The sequence below is a fragment of the Colossoma macropomum genome, unplaced genomic scaffold (assembly GCF_904425465.1).
Source record: "Colossoma macropomum unplaced genomic scaffold, Colossoma_macropomum, whole genome shotgun sequence".
Taxonomy (NCBI): Eukaryota; Metazoa; Chordata; class Actinopteri; order Characiformes; family Serrasalmidae; genus Colossoma; species Colossoma macropomum.
In genome coordinates this window covers 26,292,173-26,314,859 of record NW_023494809.1, presented here as the reverse complement: position 1 = coordinate 26,314,859, position 22,687 = coordinate 26,292,173, and the positions used below count along the sequence as shown (strand labels likewise).

At 41.3% G+C, this 22,687-nt stretch overlaps 1 protein-coding gene across 1 annotated transcript; it reads right to left on the bottom strand.

Moving 5' to 3' along the window:
- Positions 1 to 2,592: 2,592 nt before the first annotated feature.
- tnfsf10 (TNF superfamily member 10) lies at positions 2,593 to 8,176 on the bottom strand. Its single transcript, XM_036558205.1, has 5 exons — positions 7,742 to 8,176; positions 6,427 to 6,573; positions 4,858 to 4,903; positions 4,648 to 4,767; positions 2,593 to 4,022 (listed from the first exon to the last, which is right to left on the bottom strand). The coding sequence occupies exons 1-5, from the start codon at positions 7,853 to 7,855 to the stop codon at positions 3,562 to 3,564; spliced, it is 888 nt and encodes a 295-aa protein (XP_036414098.1). The 5' UTR covers positions 7,856 to 8,176; the 3' UTR covers positions 2,593 to 3,561.
- Positions 8,177 to 22,687: the final 14,511 nt, after the last annotated feature.

Sequence of the window (22,687 nt, the reverse complement as noted above, 5' to 3'; positions counted from 1 at the left end):
CTGCATTTCTGAAAAGTGCACCTTTCACTTGCATAATTTTTCAAATCGTCACTGTCCGAAGAAAAGCAAGCATCTCCAAAACAGCAACTTTACAGGAGAAGGCAAAAACAGTCTTACCTTTCAATGTAAGTCAATGTAAAGACATTTTATTTCAAGTGATTTTGGAGCATTTCTATTGGTCCATTCATCATAAAATTGTCGCAAAGGACAGCTTGTGTGTTGAAGTAACGTAGAACAATAAAAATCAACAAAAATGGATCTGTTTCTCTCTGAACCGCGACGAAATGCAAGTACCAAAGCAATTAATGTATTTTTTTTATTTATTTTTTGTTTGCATGCATTACAAAACATTGTGTCTTGCAGATGTAGACCTTTGTCTCTAATCTTTTTTCTGTTGTCGAAATTCAATCTGCCACTTTGTTGATATGAGAACCTTGACCGTGGCCTTTCATTTCTTTGATTTGTGATGGTTCTCTGGTTTTTACCTCTTTATTTACGTGGTTGGTCATTCAAGAGTTGTTTCCATCCACCAGTCGCTGCTGCTGCTGTTTTGCTTCCATGGCTGTTTCCCCCCTCCCTTCTTTTTCCACAGCCATTACAGGAATCTTAATCTCCTATTTACCTGCACATTGCTTTTTTTCAGCTCACAAGGTCATACATTTGGGTTCCACAAATTGGGTGACCAATCATCTTGCTACCAAACGACTTGGCGAGCCCCTTACATAGAGTTCTGCCTTCTGAGCAGATGCTACACCTTTGGTTTCTCAAGGCCTTCGATCCACTGATCCATGTGGTTCCCTGTACTTTTACCTCCTTATTTATGTAGGGGGTCATTCAAGAGTTGTTTCCATCCACCAGTCGCTGCTGCTGCTGTTTCGCTTCCATGGCTGTTCCCCCTGCCTTCTTTTTCCACAGCCATTACAGGAATCTTAATCTCCTGTTTACCTGCACATTGCTTTTTTCAGCTCACAAGTTCTCAACTTGTTTCAGGTTACTTTGGCATGCCATGTCAGTCTTTGATGTCACATTACAGGAATCTTAATCTCCTGTTTACCCGCACAATGCTTTTTTTCGGCTCGTAAGGTCATGCACTCAGGTTCTACCAATTGGGTGACCAATCAACTTGCTACCAAACGACTTGGCGAGCCCCTTACATAGAGTTCTGCCTTCTGAGCAGATGTTATGAGCTACACCTTTGGTTTCTCAAGGCCTTCGATCCACTGATCCATGTGGTTCCCTGTACTTTTACCTACTTATTTATGTAGGGGGTCATTCAAGAGTTGTTTCCATCCACCAGTCGCTGCTGCTGCTGTTTTGCTTCCATTACTGTCCCCCCCTCGACCCCCACTCCCCCGCCTTCTTTTTGCACAGGCCATGCACTTTCGCTTCCTCTACAGAAACTCCTGTCGCCATCCTGAACAGTATTAGCAAACAGATTACGTTTACATAGATTTTTTTCTCCACATTTTTTCTTCCATTAATTGCTTTCAGTGTCAATTAATTTGATTGTATTCAATTCTGTCTGCCCAAACCACTGCCTTCTGATGGAGGTAGGCTTGTTGGAACATGGTGAAAGCGGATGCCAACTATTATTAACCAAGAAAGTACCTGTATGATGTCATGACTCGGGTTACCTTTTTCACCTTTGCTGTGGCCATTATGGTCTAATATGACTGGTCCTGAGTAACCCACTGAGCATGCTCTGTTTAACATGCCCCTTGAGGACAAATGACTAACATGGATTGGGAACTTCTTTTGAAGACTTTATAAGACTTTGTTAAGAGTAGTTCCTTGTTACTAGTAATCATAGAGTGTTTTATAAACAAGTCTGTACTGATCAAGGTAACACAACCGCAAACCTCCTCCAAACCTACAGTGGAAGCTAATTGGGCCCCATTTACAAACAGAGTTGTAATTTCCTGCTAATCAAACACATATTTGTTTGAATGCCCCTCAAGTATATGTTTAGTTTGAAAATACCAAAACCATTCCTTTTACAGTTCAAGGTCATGTGAACTCAACACAACAGAAATAGAAGCTTGTTTTGCACATAAGCTTGCTTTGCAACACCCTAAAACAGGGTTTCTCAATCACTGGGCCGAGGACCACAAGAGGGCCGCGAGGCAACCCTCGGTGGTCCTTGGACCTATACTGAGGGGGGGGCAATGATGGCACTTTGTCATAAAAATCAGTGGAGAAAAATTGACTTAACATTAAAAAAAATTATAAAAAGTTTTCAGACAGTTAACATTAATACAAGCCCTGCAATAACAGGGCACAAAGGCGACTTAGTTAATATTTTTTGCCCTTTGCCTTGAGAAACATCTGACCTTTCCGTTGTCCACTCGCACTGATATTCTGCTGATATTTCATGTTCGCTGATACACATCACATATTGCAAGAGCAGCCCCACACATATCACTGTGTTTGAAAATTCCCAAAAATGACATTAAGTCTTTGTTTTCTTGTGGGCCTTCATGTTTTCTAGTGGTGAACAGGTGGGCCTGAGGTGGACTAGGCTGAGAACCTCTGCCCTAAAACTTTTTTGAATTTTTTCTAAACTTACACAGTCAGCCTTGATCCCAAAATGTGTAGTATAAGTGAAAACCCATAGCCAATATGGGCAGACTTTATTCAGTGCTCTCTAGTGTTACATTGGCAAATTTACGTAGTAAATGCAGTTTCAGTAAAACACTAGTAAATTTACACAGCCGTGATATCAGGTACTAGGCAATTTACCATTTTACAGTGTCACAGTGATCATACAAAGCTGAAAAGATTTCTCTTTCTCTCCCTCAAAGACAAAGTTTCATGATCATTTTGGCTTGCTTTAAAACATGGACAACACAGTGAAGTAGTAATGAAGGTGACATTCATTTTTCAGTGAAAAAACATACAAAATCACAAAAGATAACTAAGAAACTGGAGCCTAAAACAGTTCAACTCCTCCGCAATAGTGTCGCTTCTCATAACTTCTGTTTTACAAAAATGAAACGTTGTTAAAATGCTACATAATAACACTTTCCAAGGACAACAGAGCAAAAACAGAAACCTAGTGGTAGTTCTCAACTTGTTTCAGGTTACTTTGGCATGCCACGTCAGTCTTTGATGTCACATTACAGGAATCTTAATCTCCTATTTACCTGCACAATGCTTTTTTTCGGCTCGTAAGGTCATGCACTCGGGTTCCACCAATTGGGTGACCAATCAACTTGCTACCAAACGACTTGGCGAGCCCCTTACATAGAGTTCCTGCCTTCTGAGCAGATGTTATGAGCTACACCTTTGGTTTTCTCGATCCACTGATCCTCTGTTGCTTTGCCCCGGACCCATCGAGCTGAATGCACCCCCCTTTTGACGATCTCATCAATCCGGGTAAACAGCACTGGCTTGAGACAGTGTATCCCAGCACACATATACAGATGGTTTTCAGATCCTTGGCAGCTTTTCAAAGGGAGCTCGGAAAACATACCAAGCAAGCTGAGTCCTGTCGCTTGCCTGACACAGAGGAACTGCTGCAGTCCGAACATTAAATAAAACCTTCTCGTCCCATCGTCGCGTCTAGCTGACCAGGAAAGCACCAAAGAAGCTCGACTTCTCGTCCATGTCGATAGTGCTCACGTTACTGACAGTGACAAACAGCCTGTCACTGCCTGCTAGCTGGAACAAGCCCGCCTGATAGATGGAGTACAGTCCGTACTCCGCGTCCCTGGACCAACAGGTGGTCCGAGCATTCTTCATCAGAAGAATAGGCACTGGGTAGGAACTCACTTTTTTATAAACATACTGCAGCATGGGTTTTCCCCTCGCCGTCTCTGCTGAGGCGCCCTCGTCTTCTCGCTCGTCCTCGTCCTCCTGTATGAGCGTGTGTCTGAAGTAGGTCTGCGAGTAGATGTAGTAAAGCCCGGGCTGCGGCACCACCAGCTCCCCGTCACTTAGTTCCACGTTCTGGAGAAAGGCCAGGCCCTTCTCAGACTCCCAGGACTGGATCTTCTGGCCGTAGACCTTCCTGTTAGAGGGACCTGTAGCAACGAGGCCAGAAAGAAAGATTATTGGGTTGGGTCTGTCAGAAAAGCACCATTGTTTCAACGTTTGGCAGCACAGAGGAAAAGGGATGCCTGTTTCAAAGACTGGGCTCAAGTTACACACCAGCTTTTTTTGTTTTTGGTCAATGCAGTTAAACGGAAAACAATCCTTTTGTTTCTGAAGCGAGGGCAGAGGGTTCCATATTATACAACCTGTCTGTCAATACCTTCGCAAAAAATGAGAAAAGTTTTAAGTGTTGAAATCCTAATCTTCCGAACTGCAAAAGTACCCAGACGGCAATCATTTGAACAGCAATGAGAGCTGCTTTCAGTATTTACAGGCCAAGACATCTTGGGACAGTTTGCATGCAATAAAGATCCAAATTGGTTTGGACTCTGTCCCCAGACAGTCAATACAATAATCCATAAAACAGACTTTATAGTCTATCAACTAAAAGTACTGGTTGTATTAATAAGTCACAGATTTTGTTTTTAGTATCTGGCATTACTTCTTCAGCTCGCCACGTGTCTGAGGATCTACGCAGCCATTTCAGAAACTGAAAAGTGTATTACCAGGTCCCAAAAGGGTTAAAACAACACAAAATATTTGTATAAGACGTACCTCCACCATCTTTGTCCGCATCTGGTATATAGCTGCCTGTAACATGAGCAGCAACTTTGGGCCGAGGGGGAGCGTCTTGGTCTTGGACCACCAAGGAGGGGAGGACTCGGGAGACTTCGTCTGCAAAGAGTCCAGCGGTTTAGCTTCTCATGAATTTTACACTCGTTAGCGCATGAATCAAACCCAAAAAAGAGCTTCTTTCACACGTACCTTTGACGGCTGAGGAGATTTCTTTCTGGTATCGATTAGACATCGACTGTTTAAAGAGAAGAAGAACAGAACAGACATTTTCATGATTAAAATCAGTCAAGCACCTTTTTGGAGTACACTGAGGGTGAGTCTCATTCACAATGTAGCCGAGCATCATTATACAAAAAAAGACTGAAAAAGGGAAAATATAAAAGTGTAGTAGAGAGATTAAAATATGACCAAGAAATGAGCTTTAGACATTAATTATTAAGAAATTTAGAAGTTTTAGTTGATATACAGACATAAAGATGCACTCAGCACAAATTTAATCATACAAATAGGTATGCATGTTTTCTGTATTTGTTGTACATGTTCTGCTATGAACTTTTTTCCTATTTTTATTTATTTATTATTTATTTATTTATTAATTTTTAAGTATTTTTTCCCTAACCAGGGACTGGGGCTGCAAATTAGCTTAAGCTAGATGCCCTATATACATTACGTGTTGCATTCTATGTAGCAATGTTTATCTGTATTGTACTTGTAAAATAAACAAATAAAAAAAGATTATTAATATTATAGTATGATTAACAGTATGTAAAAATAAAAATGAGAAATAAATAAGACAAATCAGTATAACCTATTAACTATTAAACAGATTAAGTAATTAAAACAGTAATAAAAGTAAACAAATAAAACTACTGAGTAGAGTGAGAACAAAAATACTAAAACAGTTACAGTAATGATAGAATGATAAAAATAAGTAAAACAAATGACAATTTAAATGGTACAACCACTAAAATAGATAATATAGAATACAATTAATTATATATTTAAAGAAAAGCAGATCAAAAAGCAGATCAAGGTGATTTAGCCCACTTTGAGTGAAAAATCTAACAGGCTAACTGACTGAGAGTTTTTGCTCACCCTGCTGAAAAAGGACTATTAGAAAGCATTAGGATTAAAATCTAATGGTTTTGATTTCCGAAGGAAACTGGCTTAATGTTTTCTAAAAAAGACCACCCGTGTCCTGTAGAACACCTTTAGATCCTATTAGGAAACCATCAAATGCATTTAGAATCAGCCAGTGGTCACCTGTTACACCATATGGTTCCATATATGGAAATGTAAACAACCGTACATGTTATATCTTTTATATTATAACATATTACTGTACAAAAACTGTACATTGGAATGGTGCAATACTGTGTATATTGTGTATAGGTGTATATATTTAGAGTCTAATGTGAGTGTGTATATATATATATACACACACATACAAATTGGAAACTTTACTTTTACTTTGTAAATGTGATGTGACAATAAATGTGATTTGATGTCATTTGATTTTGATTAGAATCCTTTACACTGTGATATCAATCCATTACAAAAGCCAAAACACACAACAGAACTATCAGGAACCAACAGAAACACTTAATGGGTTCTATGTTTTTTTCAGCAGGGCACTTTGATTTCATATGTCGTCTGTCCAGCCTGCTAAATTCCTTAAGTAATTAAAAAGGGGTAAAGGTATCTCAGCCCTAAATGGGCTCATTGTGTCTGCATCCTGGCCCCCTCCGAAGCTGATACCTTTTCTATGAGAAAGTGGAGCTGTTGCGTGACTTGCCAGCAGGGGTCGTCTTTTCCCTCCGCAGCGCCGACATCCAAACCCTTAATGGACCTGATGTTGGCGCGCATCAAACAGGACACACTGCTCTTGGAGAACGTCTCCTTCATCTGGGAACGAGGGGGAAACATCGCCTTCAGTACAATCAGCACAAACATACGGAGAAAGGAACGTTTTCTCTTTCATCTATTTTCGAGCGCGAGCCCAGATGCGCGTTTGAAGCGTCGCTTTCGTTTTGGTTGCAAAACAGCGCTGAAACTCTGAGTTGTGTAAGAATAAAGTTAAACACTGAGCTTCTTCTTGGCCTCTAAATCTGCTCCCAATCACACTCGCGTTTGCTTCACGCTCTTGGGTTCTTTGCGGGTTCTTATTAGAACCATTTCATGCTTCTTAAATGGTTCTTTGCGTTCTTCAGTTTGATGGAGAATGTGTTCTGTATAGCACCAAAAAGGTAAAGACAGTGGTTCTACATAGAAACATGAACACTCAAAGTAACCCTTTCCATGCTTAAATGGTTCTCTGCATGGTGAAATGGTTCTTCAGACTGATGGTATCAACATAGCACCCAAAACGTTTTTGATATTTTTTTTTTCAATGTCAGGCTTGTAACAACAGAACCCTTTTTGGTGCTATATAGAACCGTTCTCCAATCTGGAGAACCTTTTCGCCATGCAAAGAATAATTTAAGCATGCACATGTTTCTCATGGTTCTAAACAGAACCACTGCCTTTACTGAGGAACCCTTGAAGAAGTTTGCACTTAAACTTCAGGCTCGTCTATGAATGGATGAAAACACATCCAAAACTATCATATTCATAACTTGTAGTAACTTTCTGTGAGGGAGCTTTTAGAGGTGGACGTCTGGTTCCTATCACCACCACTGTAAACAAATCTGACTCAAGTTTTTCTAGAACTTAGCGTTTCACACCAAACCACCCCGAATGCCTTTGTTTACATCTGAACCATTTAATTATGTAGAATTTTTCGAAAAATCGGTGGAGCTTCCCTTTAAACCTCAGCTAGGCTCCACTGGGCGACCTGTTGGAGAGCGTCCAGGCAAGCAAGCGAGCGACGAGCTGAGCTCAACGCGCACAAAAAGCAAAGCAACTTTATTTTCTCCAACACACACTTACACTCCCACACACACACACACACACTCACTAAACTGCCTTCCACACACACACTGCCTCCTCCAAACGCTCCACACTGCAGTTCTCCGTGCCTGTAGACGGTCAGCGCTGCTGCTGCATGGAAAAAAGTTCCAACATGGATCCTTACCGTCGTCAAAACGTTGCTGAAGTATATGAAGGTGACAGCCACTGCGATCGTCTGCAGCAGGATGGCAGCCAGCAGCAGAAGTCCGATGTACTGCATTGTATGTGAGCTTGTCATGCTGATTCGTTGCGTGCGGTGCAGCAGCCCGAGACAAAAGCTGGAGCTGAATTCTTTGCCCTCAGTACATATGAAACACACACACACACACACACTTAGACACACTCCGTGGAGGCGGAGCAGGGCTGACTATCAAGGAAACACGAAGAGGAACATGCAGGCTGCCTTTTCTCCCCAACCTCATTCAGGCCTCTCTCGCTTTCCTGGATTGCACCGTGTTCATCTGCCAGAAATGAAAGCAGGCTGACAGCTGGATGCTGCTTCTTCATCATATCTGTGTAGACATGAGGCTGATGAAGTCAGGGCCCTTGTTTTTGACTCGCTGACCGTTCCCATTGTTCTGCTTGAGAGCGGCCAAAATGGAGAGAGTGCTCGGCTAACATGTGGTTGCAATCGAGCCTCTTAGGAGCTTTCTGGGGAGTATTGTTCTTCAGTGTGGCGTTCTGCAGGGGATGGAGGTTTCACTCATGATTTATTGAGCTTTATTCTCCCCTGTCAGCCTCGGATGGCGGGTCCCGGCGGGGGCCCCCTCGAAACAGACGTTCTGCTCTCAAGCCAGGCCGAAAACAGAAAAAACGAAAGGTGTTTTTGGTCGGCGAACAATCACGTTACCTCGCTATTCGATTACCGCCTCTGAAACCTGCTTAGTCCCATTGCGAATGCTTTCCAGACAAACCCCCCCCGAGTCATTCTATTCAAACCATATGGCTTTATAAGGCCTTCGCCGTGATTTGATTTGACGCAGAGAACAGTGCTGCTTCTATATGGTTCTGATACGCCTCTATTATACTTAAATACATAATGAGTGATTGTGTGCTGCTCTTATGAGAATATTTTGCTTCCAACAAAACATATTGTACTTAAATTTGGAGTCACGTTGCAGCCAAATGGGTGGTTGGCTTTGGCCTTGGCTTTGGCTTTGGCCATGTACACTATTAATTGCCCAGCCCTACACCCCTAAAAAACATTGTTCTTCAAGGGTTCTTTGGTAAAGACAACAACCATGAACATTCTGAACCATTTGCATTGTTCTTTGCATGGTGGTTCTTTGCATGGTGGTTCTTTAAATGGCTGGTTGGCTTTGGCTTTGGCTTTGGCTTTGGCCATGTACGCTATTGAAAAAGATGGTTCTGCAAGGGTTCTTTAGTGAAGACAACAACCATGAACACTAATGGTTCTTTAGTAAAGGCCAACTTATTAAACCGCTAAAAAAAGAAATATCACGATTGTGAAAATGTCTTTAAGTATCACGATATATTTCTGCTGTATTGCCCAAAACTACACTCTTAAAAAAGATGGTTCTGCAAGGGCTCTTTAGTAAAGACAACAGTTATATAGAACCATGAACACTCAAAGAAGCACTTGCATGCTTAAATTGTTCTTTGCATGGTGAAATGGTTCTTCAGATCCCTCTCTGGGATGCTCTTTTATACCCAATCATGTTATTGACCTGTTGTCAATCAACCACCAGGTTTAGCATTACACAACCTTTGTTGTCCCCGTCTCAACTTTTTTGGAACGTGTTGTTGGCATCAAATTCAAAATGGGCAAATATTTTTCAAAAAACTATAAAATTTCTCCGTTTCAACATTTGATATGTTGTCTTTGTACTATTTCCCATTAAATATAGGGTTTATATATAGGATTTTGTTTTATTTACATTTTGCACAGCATCCCAACCTTTTTGGAAATGGGGTTGTACATCATTTTCTGAGTGTACTGTGTTCTCCATGACAGAACACTAACTGCATATTCTAATAATAAAGACATTAAAAAAAGCCCCCAGCTGTCTAAGATTTCTGTCTATCACAAGTTTGAATTCTGATGATGCTGCAAGTCCAAGACAGTATAATAGACCTTTCCTAACTGGGAGCAGTGCAGTGCTGTACCACTATTGTGTTATAGTTCTTTAGTAAAGACAACAACCATGAACTCTCTGAACCATTTGCATGGTTCTTTGCAGGAGATGAAGAGGGGTTCACCACTCTGTGAAAGACTGCATGAGCAAATAGTGCAACAATTCAACAATAATGTTTCTCAAGATAAAATAGCAAAGAACATTTGTTTTTCTTCATCTACGGTGCATAACATCATTAAAAGATTCAAAGAATCTGGGGAAATCTCTGTACACAAGGGACAAGGCTGAAAAGCAGTATTTGCTGGCCATGATCTTTGGGCCCTCAGGCAGCACTGCATTAAAAGCAGACAGGATTCTGTAGTGGAAATCACTGCATGGGCTCAGAAACACTTCTGAAAACCACTGTCTGTGAACACAGTTTGTCGCTGCATCCACAAATACAAGTTAAAATTCTAAAACGCAAAGAAGAAATCATATATAAACAGGGTCCAAAAATGCTGCCACCTTCTCTGGGCCTGAGCTCATTTAAAATGGACTGACATGTCCTCCACGCTAAAGACCACTCAGCTTGTTATCAGTGCACAGATCAAAAGTCAGTATTTATGATGGTATAGGGGGGCATTAGTGCACATGGCATGGGGGACATGCACATCTGTGAAGGCAACATTAATGCTGAATGATATATACAGGTTTTGGCCACATACACTGCCATCCAGACAACGTCTTTTTCAGAGAAGGCCTTGTTTATATCAGCAAGACAATGTCAAACCACATTCTGCATGTATTACAACAGCATGGCTCTGTATTAAAAGAGTCTGGGTGCTAAACTGACCTGCCTGCAGTCAAGATCTGTCACCACTGAAAACATTTGACGCATTATGAAATGAAAAATATGACAAAGTAAACCCCGAACTGTTGAGCAGCTAAAATCCTATATCAAACAAGAAGGGGAAAACATTTCACTTTCAGAACTACAGCAGTGTCTCCTCAGTTCCCAAACGCTTACAGAGTGTTGTTAAAAGTAGAGGTGGTGAAACACAGTGGTAAACACACAGTGGAACGTGTTGTTGGCAACAAATTCAAAATGTGCATATATTTTTTCAAAAAACAACACAACCTCTCAGTATCAACATTTGATATGTTGTCTTTGTAGTATTTTCCTTCAAAAATATGGTTCACAGGATTTGCACATCATTGCATCCTATTTTTATTTACATTCTGCCGGCGTCCCAACTTTTTTTGGAAATGGGGCTGTAATTGTGATAACAATATCATATCACCCTCTCCGAGTCCTGTCTTGTGACTTTTACAGACGCCTGTCAGCAGTTGCGAGGTCTGAGTGGGTTTCAGTCCGCTCGCAGGTTCTGTCTCGTAAGCAAGAGACTTTTGCCCACTAAGCTCTTTTCTCGGCCTTGTTTTTCACCACATGTGTCATGGCCAGATTAAATCAGCAACCCCTAATAAACAGCAGATGAGGAGAAATGACCAGAGCTCTCATGGGACAGTCACTTGGGGACTTCCCGTAAAACACAGGTAGTCAGCACAAAGCTGACAGAAGAGAAAATGGCCCTCCAGACCAGAGTTCAGATGGAGGAACACTGCAGCCGCACAAGATGATGCATCAATGACAGCGCAATGAGGAACATATACTGCCGGTCAGACGCTTTGCTTTTAATACAAAATGAAGCCACTGAGGAATAAATAGTGTTTAGAGTCATCATAACCTTACGTTTTCAGTGTGAAATGGGATTGGGGGGTTTTTATAATGTAAATTTTATCCAAACTCACAACTGTAGCTATGAAAGGATGTGTTTGTGGGTGGAACATAGATCGGTCAGTTAGCAGCGTTATTTAGTGAGTTTCCTGTAACAACATATTACAGACTAAGCAGGTTTGCTTAGTATATGTCATATGTAATCATGTGATATTGTAAATAATAAAACTTGGGCGATTAATCAAATTTTATTATTAGTTACAATTCTGGCTTCCAATGATAGATAGATAGATAGATAGATAGATAGATAGATAGACGGACAGACTGACAGACAGATAGACAGATAGATAGATAGATACTTTTTTAATCCCAGAGAGAATTAAATCTGTCGTCTATTACAGCTGCACAAAGTACAGTACAGAGCAAAATAACGGCAAAAGAATAGTCATACGCTAATATACAGAAGCATAAATAGAAGAAGTAAAGATATATAATAAAATATACTAAAACTTAAAACCACAAAATATAATGTGCAGTATGAAAATAAGTACAAGAATAAGTAAAGTAAAAAAGATAATCAAGATGATTATTTTGCCGTGTTCCGTTTTACAATGATGCTCTCGTTTTGTCTTGTGTTATAAATCCATAAATCCTTTTTGCATCCCTCCCTAAAAGCCCAAGCTGGTCTATTTTATTTTTATCTATTATTTTTATATATGTTTAGTAGTTTTCAGCATAATTGATCTCATTTGTTTTTATTTATTAATTTTATATTATTTGTTTAAATGTCTGCCCTGTGATGGACTGGCGACCTGTCCAGGGTGTATCCTGCCTTCCGCCCAATGACAGCTGGGATAGGCTCCAGCACCCCACCGCGACCCGGAAGGATAAGCGGTTTAGATGATGTATGTATGTATGTATGTATGTTTAAATGTATATATTTACATATTATACATTACTTATTTTATTTATGTATCTTTTTTACATTTCTAAATTTATATATATATATATATATATATATATTATATATAAAGGTCAAAGAAATCCACTGTTAAAAAGAGGTTTTTTTCAAGTTCAGTAAATGCATGATGTTTGAGACAATCAGTAACTGTGTTAAATAATTGGCCAAAATAATTGTGATTATGATTTTCGCCATAATCGAGCAGCCTTACTTTGCAGGCATTTTTCCTTATTAACTAACCCAACCAAGCTCTGCCCACAAATGCATCTTTACATAACAGCTGTTGTAAGGTTGGTGAAGCTCGGAGTTTAAAGCCTAAAGAGTTGTAACTAATTGAAACTTGGCAGGTTGGAAACCACAAGTTTGGCACCATCCTAACCCTCAATTACATGACAAAACCAATCCATCCCAGCAGTGCGGCCTTTAGCACACATACTAAATACTTATCATTTGAAATGATATGGGAGATTAATGGGAGCTTTGCCAACTTTCTGTACTGTAAAACTAGAGGGTGGAGCACGGACAGGTCAACTGGAAACTAACAGTGAAAATGAAATCATACTTGAAAGATTTCAAGAAAAGGCAAGTTTTCTCCCAGCGTTTGTTGGTTAGTGACCATGCTGAGAAAATGACACTGTTTATTCATCTACCAAATGTAGATCATTTGCTATATTAACATGAACAATGCGTACTGTATACGAAACAAAGCCCTCGCAGGCAGAACAATGGACGTAAAAACCCACTTTGTGCTTTTTAGAGCCTCCTTTTTCACAGTGACTTATTCCCTTTGTCTTTCCAGCCTCCCTCTATTCTGCCCCCCCCTCCTCTTCCTCCGTTCTCTCGCTCTATCTCAATCAGCCAGCTGTGCTTAACTGCAGGCTCTCTAGGCCGCACTGTTGACATGACCTGCTCCGAATGGCAGGCAACCTAAACAATGCCGCAAACAGGCCGGCGCAGATCTGGCACACAGGCGCTGCACAGGGAGGAGGAGTAACACAAAGAAAAGAAGGGGAGGGAGAAAAAGTAAAAGAAAAACAGCCAGGCGACCAATGGCCGGGCCAGAAACTCTGCATTTTCCAGCAGTAGCGCAGCAGCGCAGCATTGAGTTTTGGCTTGGTTTGATTTTGCTGACGCCAGGAAAAACTCCAGTGGAGAGAATCGCTAACTGATCGCTTGAGGTGGCCTCATGCAGAAGTGAGCAGGCTTCTACATGATTCAGACTCTTTTACCAAGTCTGTGTGTGTGTGTGTGTGTGTGTGTGTGTGTGTGTGTGTGTGTGTGTGTGTGTGTTTGTTTGTTTTCATGGAAAAAAATTATCCACAAATTGTCCCTGACATTATATGAAGTATAAAAGTGCCTTATAAAGTGCTTTTTTTGTAATGTGTTATTTTTACACATGGACACATGGATGAAAACAGCATTCTGTCCTAACACTGAGTGTGTTTACACACACTTAATAATCTGATAACTGCAGAAAATCTGGATTTGTCAGTAATCCGATCAACGTGTTTACATGCACTTGACTAATCAGATAATGAGAAACTCCAGTTCTACATGACTCAGACAATAATCAGATTTCTGCTTTGCAATCGGCCAATAAACTCATAGAAAATGTGAAGGAAACATAATGTAAACTCAAACTTTCTGCCGCAGCTTTTTGTAAACATCGCGCCACTTTACCTGAAACCATGAACATACATCATCTAGAAGATGAAGAATATGTAAATACGTCATTTTATCAAGAATGTAGTTGGTTTCAGCATCGGTCCAAAAGTGTTTTGCTGCACCTCACGCTGCTCACTTATTTCCAGTAACGCTGTCAGTTTTTGCACTTGTGCAGACTGAGAAATCTGAAAGAAATCCGAGTAAGAGTTTACATGCACTGAGAAATCTGATTACTAAGCTAAAATCCAGCTCTCTTAATCAGATTTCTTAATCTGATTTCTAGACCAATCTAAGAAGTCAGAGTATGCTATTTACATTACCATTTGAATAATCAGATATCTGATTATGATCAGATTCTTGAGTGCACGTAAACACACTCAGTGTGACCTTTCAACTCTAAATGTAGGTATTCTGACTAAAACTTGTCTCATTAGGATTGAATGAAATTTTTGCTAAGGTTCTATAAATCTTACCCATGTGTTATTATTATATATGGATACTTACTGGTGCATCGTTCTACTGTGCAGTGTTGTTGGTTGGAAGAGTGGAAGAATCATCAAACATACCTGCAACCTCAAATCAACATCTGAAGTATGCAAAGCATCATGTAGACCAGCCAGAGGCATTTTGGAAACAAGTTCTGTGGACTGATAAAGTGAAAATGGAACTCTTTGGCCACAATCACAAAAGCTTTGTTTGGAGATAAACAGAGCAGCATATGATGATAAGAACACCATGCCAGCTGTTAAGCACGGTGGTGGATCTGTTATGCTTCGGGCTTGTGTGGCCGCCAGTGGCACAGGAAACATTGCTCAGGTACACAGAAGAATGTATTCCACTACATATCAGCAAATTCCTGAAGCAAATGTGATACCATAGCTAAAAACAGACTTCTACAACAGGACATACCTCAAAATCCACCATGAACTACCTCAAGAAACGCAAGGTGAAGCTTTTGGAATGGCCCTTGTGGTCAACTGACTTGAACATCATTGAAAATCTGTGGTGGGTAGATCCCCAACATGCTGTGCATGGAAGATAGCCCAAGAATATTTCAAAACTACAAGCGTTTCACAAGGAAGTGTGGGTGAAAATTCCTGAAACAAGACAAGAAATTTCCAAGCTGGCTATAAAAAGTGTTTGCATGCTGTGATATCTGCCAAACAGGGGGGGTGTGCAAACTTTTGCACATTCCACAATTACTATTTTTTATTTTTATTAGTTTTTAAGTTAAATATAAAGTGACTGTGCGAACACATTTGCAGAAAAGTTTTATATTTTTAAAAGTAGTTTGCTGCAGAGGTTGTTTTCAATTGAAAAATCAATGACGTGTAATTTAGTCAGGAGTGCCCAAACTTTTGCATACAGTTGTAGGTACTTGCATATGTATAATACATACATATACATATATTACAAATGAGTATACGTATCTCAGAAAATGGTAATGAGGCAAAACCATTCTATACTTTTAATAAAAATTAATGTAGATTTTACTCCAAGCAATTTTGAAGCTTTTTTATTCGTTCTTTTATCATGAAATTTTTACATAATGTAAACGACAGCTGCTCAAGAAAAACCTTTTTGGACAGCTGTGATATATTTAATATATATATCGCTGTTGTTGGAACAAAACCATGTCTCCAAAATGGTAACTTTACAGGAGAAGGAAAAAACATGCTTTACTTTTAATGTAAGTCAATGGAACCAGACTTTTTCCTACTCATTTTGGGCCATTTTTTTGGTCTATTCTTCATGAAATTAACGCATAATATGAAGGACAGCAGGTACTTTCAGATTATGTCAAAAACTGAAAAACAACAAAAATGGAGATACATGGTTTTATTCCGACAGCAACCATATGAGGCATATGTTTGACCCCATGTCCTGACACTGTATGAAAACAAACCTCTGTGTGTGTGTGTGTGTGTGTGTGTGTGTCTGGGCATGGGGGAGTCTTTTAACCCAGGAGACAGCTTGAGCCTAGCACTAAACTCACTGGCTTAATGGCTTGTGTCATAGAGTAGATCCTCCCTTCCACTTCATTTTTTTGCTTTCCTCGACAATTTCACGTCCTTTTCTGCACTGACCAGAACACAGTCAGGGTGTCTGACTTCAAGTCTAGTTATGTATTACAAAGAAGACTGTATTCCACACGTGTACTTCTGACTTTTTGAAGGTCAGAAAGGGTCGACACTGAAACAAGTATGTAAATCTAAAAAGTGATTTTAAGTAAAAAAGTTAAAAGCTTTCTTTGTTTGGTGTGGTCGTGTGTGTGTTGTGGTGGTATGGTGCGGTGGTGTAGTGGTGTGGTGATGTGGTGTGGTGTGTGGTGCGGTGGTATGATGTGTGGTTTGTGGTGTGATGTGTGGTGTAGTGTGTGTGGTGCGGTGGTGTGATGTGTAGTGTGGTGCGGTGGTGTGAAGTGTGGTGGGTGGTGCGGTGCGTGGTGCAGTGGTGTGGTGGTGTGTAGTGTGGTGTGTGTTGTGGTGGTGTGGTGGTGTGGTGCAGTATGTGGTACAGTTGTGTGGTGGTGTGTGGTGTGATGTGTGGTGCGGTGCATGGTGCGGTGGTGTGGTGGTGTGTGGTGTGGTGCGGTGGTGTGGTGCGGTGCGTGGTGCAGTGGTGCGGTGGTGTGTGGTGTGATGTGTGCTGCGGTGGTGTGTAGTGTGATGTGGTGCGGTGTGTGGTGTGGTGCGTGGTGCAGTGTGGTGTGGTGTGTGGTGCGGTGGTGTGTAGTGTGATGTGGTGCGGTGTGTGGTGCAGTGGTGTGGTGCAGTGGTGTGGTGTGGTGTGTGGTGCGGTGCGTGATGCGGTGGTGTGGTGTGGTGTGTGGTGTGATGTGTACTGCGGTGGTATGTAGTGTGATGTGATGTGGTGTGGTGGTGTGGTGTGGTGTGTGGTGCGGTGGTGTGTAGTGTGATGTGGTGCGGTGCGTGGTGCAGTGGTGTGGTGTGGTGGTGTGGTGTGGTGTGTGGTGCGGTGCGTGGTGCGGTGTGTGGTGTGATGTGTGCTGCGGTGGTATGTAGTGTGATGTGGTGTGGTGTGTTTGGTGTGGGTGTGTAGTGTGATGTGGTGCGGTGCGTGGTGCAGTGGTGTGGTGTGGTGGTGTGGTGTGGTGTGTGGTGCGGTGCGGTGCGTGGTGTGGTGTGTGGTGTGATGTGTGCTGCGGTGGTATGTAGTGTGATGTGATGTGGTGTGGTGGTGTGGTGTGGTGTGGTGGTGTGGTGTGGTGTGGTGTGTGGTGCGGTGGTGTGTAGTGTGATGTGGTGTGGTGTGGTGGTGTGATGTGTGCTGTGGTGGTATGTAGTGTGATGTGGTGCGGTGCGTGGTGCAGTGGTGTGGTGGTGTGGTGTGTGGTGCGGTGGTGTGGTGGTGTGGTGTGGTGTGGTGTGCGGTGCGTGGTGCGGTGGTGTGTAGTGTGATGTGGTGGTATGTAGTGTGATGTGGTGCGGTGCGTGGTGCAGTGGTGTGGTGGTGTGGTGTGTGGTGCGGTGGTGTGTAGTGTGATGTGGTGGTATGTAGTGTGATGTGGTGCGGTGCGTGGTGCAGTGGTGTGGTGGTGTGGTGTGGTGCGGTGGTGTGGTGTGTGGTGCGGTGGTGTGTAGTGTGATGTGGTGCGGTGGTGTGGTGGTGTGGTGTGGTGTGTGGTGTGAGCTGTTTCCTTTTTCACCAATATGAACTTGGAGGGATGGTTTATTAAAAACAGCTTCAAATTCAGGGGAACTCAACTGATTGCAAACGAAAAAAGGAAAAAACGTTTTAATGCGTAATCTGAAGTTCTAAATGAAACCGTAATGAGTTAAAAGTATGTTTTACTCTTAGAAATGTAACAGAGCAAAAGTTATTCAGTTTCAACAACATTATTCAGTTTCAACAATACTAAAGTTAACTACAAATCTTCCAAGATAATATAGTATACTGTATATAAACAAAGTGTTTTCCACTGCTGGATCTGTGTAGGAAAACAGATTCTGTAAAGGTAAAGAGTGTTTTAATGTTTCATTTTAAAATTGAAAGGGCAACAATATTTCTTTTTGGCTCCTGAGGTGAAGGGTGGTCTTATATTTAACTACCAGTATATCATCGCTGTCCAAAAAAAAACAAGGATCTCCAAAATGGTAACTTTATAGGAGAGAGCAAAAGAGTTATTCATGTTCTATTGAAGTTAAAGATTTTATCCCAAGCAATTTTGGAGCATTTCTATTGGTCCATTCATCATATTTTTTCATACAATGTAAAGGACCACTACTGAGCTCAAATGATCGAGAAGAAAATGGTGAAACTTGTATTTTTTTTTTTTTGGACAGTGACGATATGTATGTCATTGGTAAGCTATGACGTATAGAGCTGGTCCTTCAGTTCAGGCCATAAATGTCAAAACCTGGTCAAAAACTTCAAAAAACACCTCAGTGATAACGTTACATTCTATATAGTTTGGTAGCACTAAGCTAACAGCCATTCACATTAATGTGTTTTGGCTGTTCTAAGTTGATGCTTGTAAAAATCACTGGATTTTTATTCTAGGCTTGTAACAGACATATTAACATCTATTTTACCCCCTCGTTGGTTGATTGTACTATCATTTCCTAATTATGTTGGAGCGCTAGGCCTTCAGTTCAGCTCCTGAAGTCCTAACCAATCAGAGAGCTCGCTTGGCTGTACAGATGTATGCAAAGGCACCCCAGGTAAAATTATTTTAAACTGTTTTGTTGATTTTCTGCACATTTTGATGCACAGTTACTGTTTATTAGCTGAATTTAATTTAATATGAAAAGCTCAGGAAAAGAACAGAAATTGTGCACTGAAATGCCATATTTAAATGAGTTCCCTGTGTTCTCTGCATTATTTCCACATAGAAAGTCAACAAAACATGTCATTCGAACAGAGGTCATCAAACTTTTGCATACGACTGTATCTACCCGGATGCCATGAAGAAAAAAAGTCCTGATTGGATAATTAACTGTTGGGCTTTTCAGATTTTAGATCTTTAGTTTTCAGCCAAACAATGAAATGAGTTTTACTACAATACTAGAGAGATTAACCACTTAAAATCTCGGGTTTATTTCATACAGAGGCTTATTAGTCAGCAACTACAGTGACTTCGGTGCAAACTGGCTGAGCTATTCTTGAGTTATAGAAGACTGTAATATAACTTTGGGCACACCAGCAGGCCCTGGCCATTAAAGGAGTGAAATACATCAAACATGAAACAAAAAAAAACAGAAAATTCTTTGTTTTTATTTTACAGAAATCATAAGACCTTTCAGAAAAGCCCACATATGTATCTACCATATATAGCAAGTGGGACGTGTGTGACCCCGTGAACTGACAATGCATAAAACATGCACTGTGTGTGTGTGTGTGTGTGTGTGCAGACGGGCTGCTCTGGGATCGGCACGTCACGCTTGGAATCTCGAGTCCTGACAGATTTTACAGCAGTTAGAGTGTGAATGATGAGAATTGGCCTTTCCTCAGTTCAACAGTCTGAATGTTCATGTTGCAACACTGAACCCTCAAAGGCAAGTTAATGAAGCTGACGTTTCGTTGATGACTAAGCTATCATATCTGTTGGGGGAGCACAGTGAGCGTATGGTGAGCTCTGGAGCCTTGACTCAATGCCTCATTGCACTTGGGGAATCAAGAATTTGGCTGCAGAGGAGGCCCCCAACTTCGAGAGGCCCTGCTTTATTGCGAGGAAAGAAGGAAAGAAAGTCCATTGGAATCAAGCGGCAGAAGGCCGAGCGAGAAGGAGGAGAGGAAAAGAGGGGAGAGATGAGGTAGGAGGAGTGGAGGAAGAAAAGAAAGTGAGAACAAGTGTGATAGAAGGAGGAGGAATGTGAAAGATAGAGAGAAAGAGAAAGAGACTGTAGTGATACCGTTGACCTGGATAAGCTATGAAACTATGCCTGGCGAGAGCATTAGAGGTCAGATTAGAAGGCTGTACTGTGTACACTGGCTTTCAAAGTTTTCATGACACATTGCCTCAACATTAAAACATAAACGAGTATTCCGCCAAGAAATGTTGTTCCTTTAGAGTACGGTTCCGTTGCCAAGCAACCACGGACTGCTGAATAAGGGGAAGAATGTTCAGTCGCTGTGTAGACAGCAGTCATTTCATAAATTTTTAAACTTTTTTCAGATAACAATGAACATATGATACCGCAGCACTGTTTAATGCGAAAACGTTCACTTTATCAGTACTTTTTAGTCACCAAATTACCACCGCGAGTCTAATTTAGCAGCAATCCAGCAGCTCCCCTCTTCTTGTGCTGGGGCTGAATCTCAAACGGCTCTTTGCTCCCTACATAGTGCACTACGTAGGAGTTTAAATACTGGATCCTGCAGCCCAACAGCGCAAAATACAGAAAGAAATAGTCATTTGGGACTCAGACACATCCACACTCGATAAATTATGCACTAAATTATGCACGAGTCTAGAATTTCTAGACTTTCACAGCTAGCACACTATTTAGGGAGTACGTAGCCGTTTGAGATTCAGCCTGGGTTTGACGTGACTTCTGACTAAAACACGAACATTTGAAGCGTTTCAGACATTCAAGTGAACTTTTTTAGATCTTTTTACAGTAAATCATACCGTAAATACTTTAATTCAAGTCTGTGATATTAATGATGGAGTTGATCAGGCTGTCGGTTCTTTTAGCCTGTTAACTAGCTGACCAGCCTAGTTAAGAACATAAGTTACCAGCCACTCAGTTTAAACAGAAAACGAGTTCTTCAACAAGGTACTCGGTGGTCCATGCGAGCAGCATGAGAGCCACAGATTATTCCCTTAACAGCACAAAGGTTTTTCGTGACGTGGTGCAGTGATACAGAGTTCAGGTGCTGTGAGGTGATCATAGGTGAGTATATGTGGATTTTACAACAGCGTCAAACGCGGCTCAGCCAATCAGATTTTAGGACCAGAACTATCCATTTTATAATACTCAAATAAGAAGGGATGTATCAATACCAATACTGGTACTGGGTATTGGACACCGATATCAACATCCGATAACAGCTGACACCATGTGATGTAAGCCAAGTTAGCACACGCTGCCGTGCTAATGAACAAATGACTCAAGCTGGCAGTGAACGAGGGTCTTCTCATGCAGCGAAGTGCTGCTGATAGCGGTCGTACGTAAAGCCGTCGACCACTTCAAACATTCCGGCTTGGCAAATTTTCACCAGGAATTCACTTCAACGGGTTTAGGTACATATTCACTATGTTTAGTCTCCAAGTGACGGTGTAGACAGGGTTTCAAAGCTTCGTTTGAAAAGACCTCAGAGCAAACAGCCCAGTGTGGTAGTTACTCATTTTCAGTTCTCATGGACGAGGAGCCCAGCACATGCTGCTCACTGCTGTGCTTTCTTTGTTTCGGTTTATGCTTGGTTTTCTCAGATTTGTCTGTCTATTTGGTGGCTGCTTCACTTGCAGACGGCCCAGCCTCAGGATCTTCAAAGACACTTTTAAAGAGGACCTATTATGCTCAATTTCAATGCTTAGAATTTTATTTTTGGGTCTACTAGAATAGATTTACACACTTCAATGTTCCAAAAACACATTTTTCTCATACTTTACATCTCTATTTACTCTCTGTCTGAAACTCTCGTTTAGAGCTTCTGTGTCTTTAAGCCCCTCCTCCCTATGAGCACAGCGTGCTCTGATTTGTCAACTCGCCCACTCTGTTCTGATTGGTCAATCCTCAAAGCAGTTCTGCCCCTCCATGTTCCGCCCCTGTCTTGCAGTCTGCAGACAGACCCTTCTCTCCTGAGCAGCTGTAAACTTTGCTATGGCTATTTTTCTAATGGTGTCGGTTCTGCCGTATCAGTTTGAGCCAGAGTCCGATCTGAACTTCCTCCTCCAGTAGCCGCTGTGCGCTATGTGAGGGTGTACCGAGCTTGGTGGGAGGCAAGCAGTAAGTACTGTGTTACGAGATTACATCATCTTGTAACAAAGGAAAAGGGCTTGAATTCCAGCAAGGCGTTTCAGGCAGCTGAGAAAAGTAGCTGCTGTGGGAGAGAGTCACTTGCTCTGACATGAAGTTTGAGCTTTGAGGCTTTGCAGACCGTTTACATCCACAAAAAGCTACAACACACTAAAGGAAACACTGAGTTAAAGAGCTGCGTTTTCAGATGTTTATTAAAAGTGAGCTCTGAGCTTGACTGTCTAATAAAAGGTGAACTGAGCTCCACAGTTTAAAAGCAGAACAACTGAACGAGTCTCTCCATGTTTTCTGCATTTTACAGAAGGTGTTCAGAAGGTCAGTATCTGCAGATCTGAGATCATAAACAGACAGACGCTCTGTGATGTAAGCAGGAGCTTCAGGGTCATTTAGAGCCTTAAAAACTAGCAGCAGAACTTTAAAATCTATCCTAAAAGATCAGTGCAGCTTCTTAACAGGGGTGATATGAGCTCTTTACCTTACTTTACAAACTTTAGTGATACATCTCAACTGATAAAAAGCTACTTTAGAGACCGTTCACGAGTTTAGAATTTGAGCTTAGTCCTTAATCCATTAAATTACAGCAGACTACCAAACAGAACATGCCCGTTTGTATGAAAAGCATTTCGAGCAGCTAAAATGTCCCTAAACTTTTGACGTGCATGATATCACTCGTGACCATAAGCAGGAT

Excerpts from the sequence above, each read along its gene's own strand:
- tnfsf10 (XM_036558205.1), bottom strand. The coding sequence starts at position 7,855 with ATGACAAGCTCACATACAATGCAGTACATCGGACTTCTGCTGCTGGCT. Across the intron at positions 4,904-6,426 it reads TCCACTTTCTCATAGAAAAG|TCGATGTCTAATCGATACCA; the intron begins GTATCAGCTTCG and ends CTCTTTAAACAG. Across the intron at positions 4,768-4,857 it reads AATCTCCTCAGCCGTCAAAG|ACGAAGTCTCCCGAGTCCTC; the intron begins GTACGTGTGAAA and ends GACTCTTTGCAG.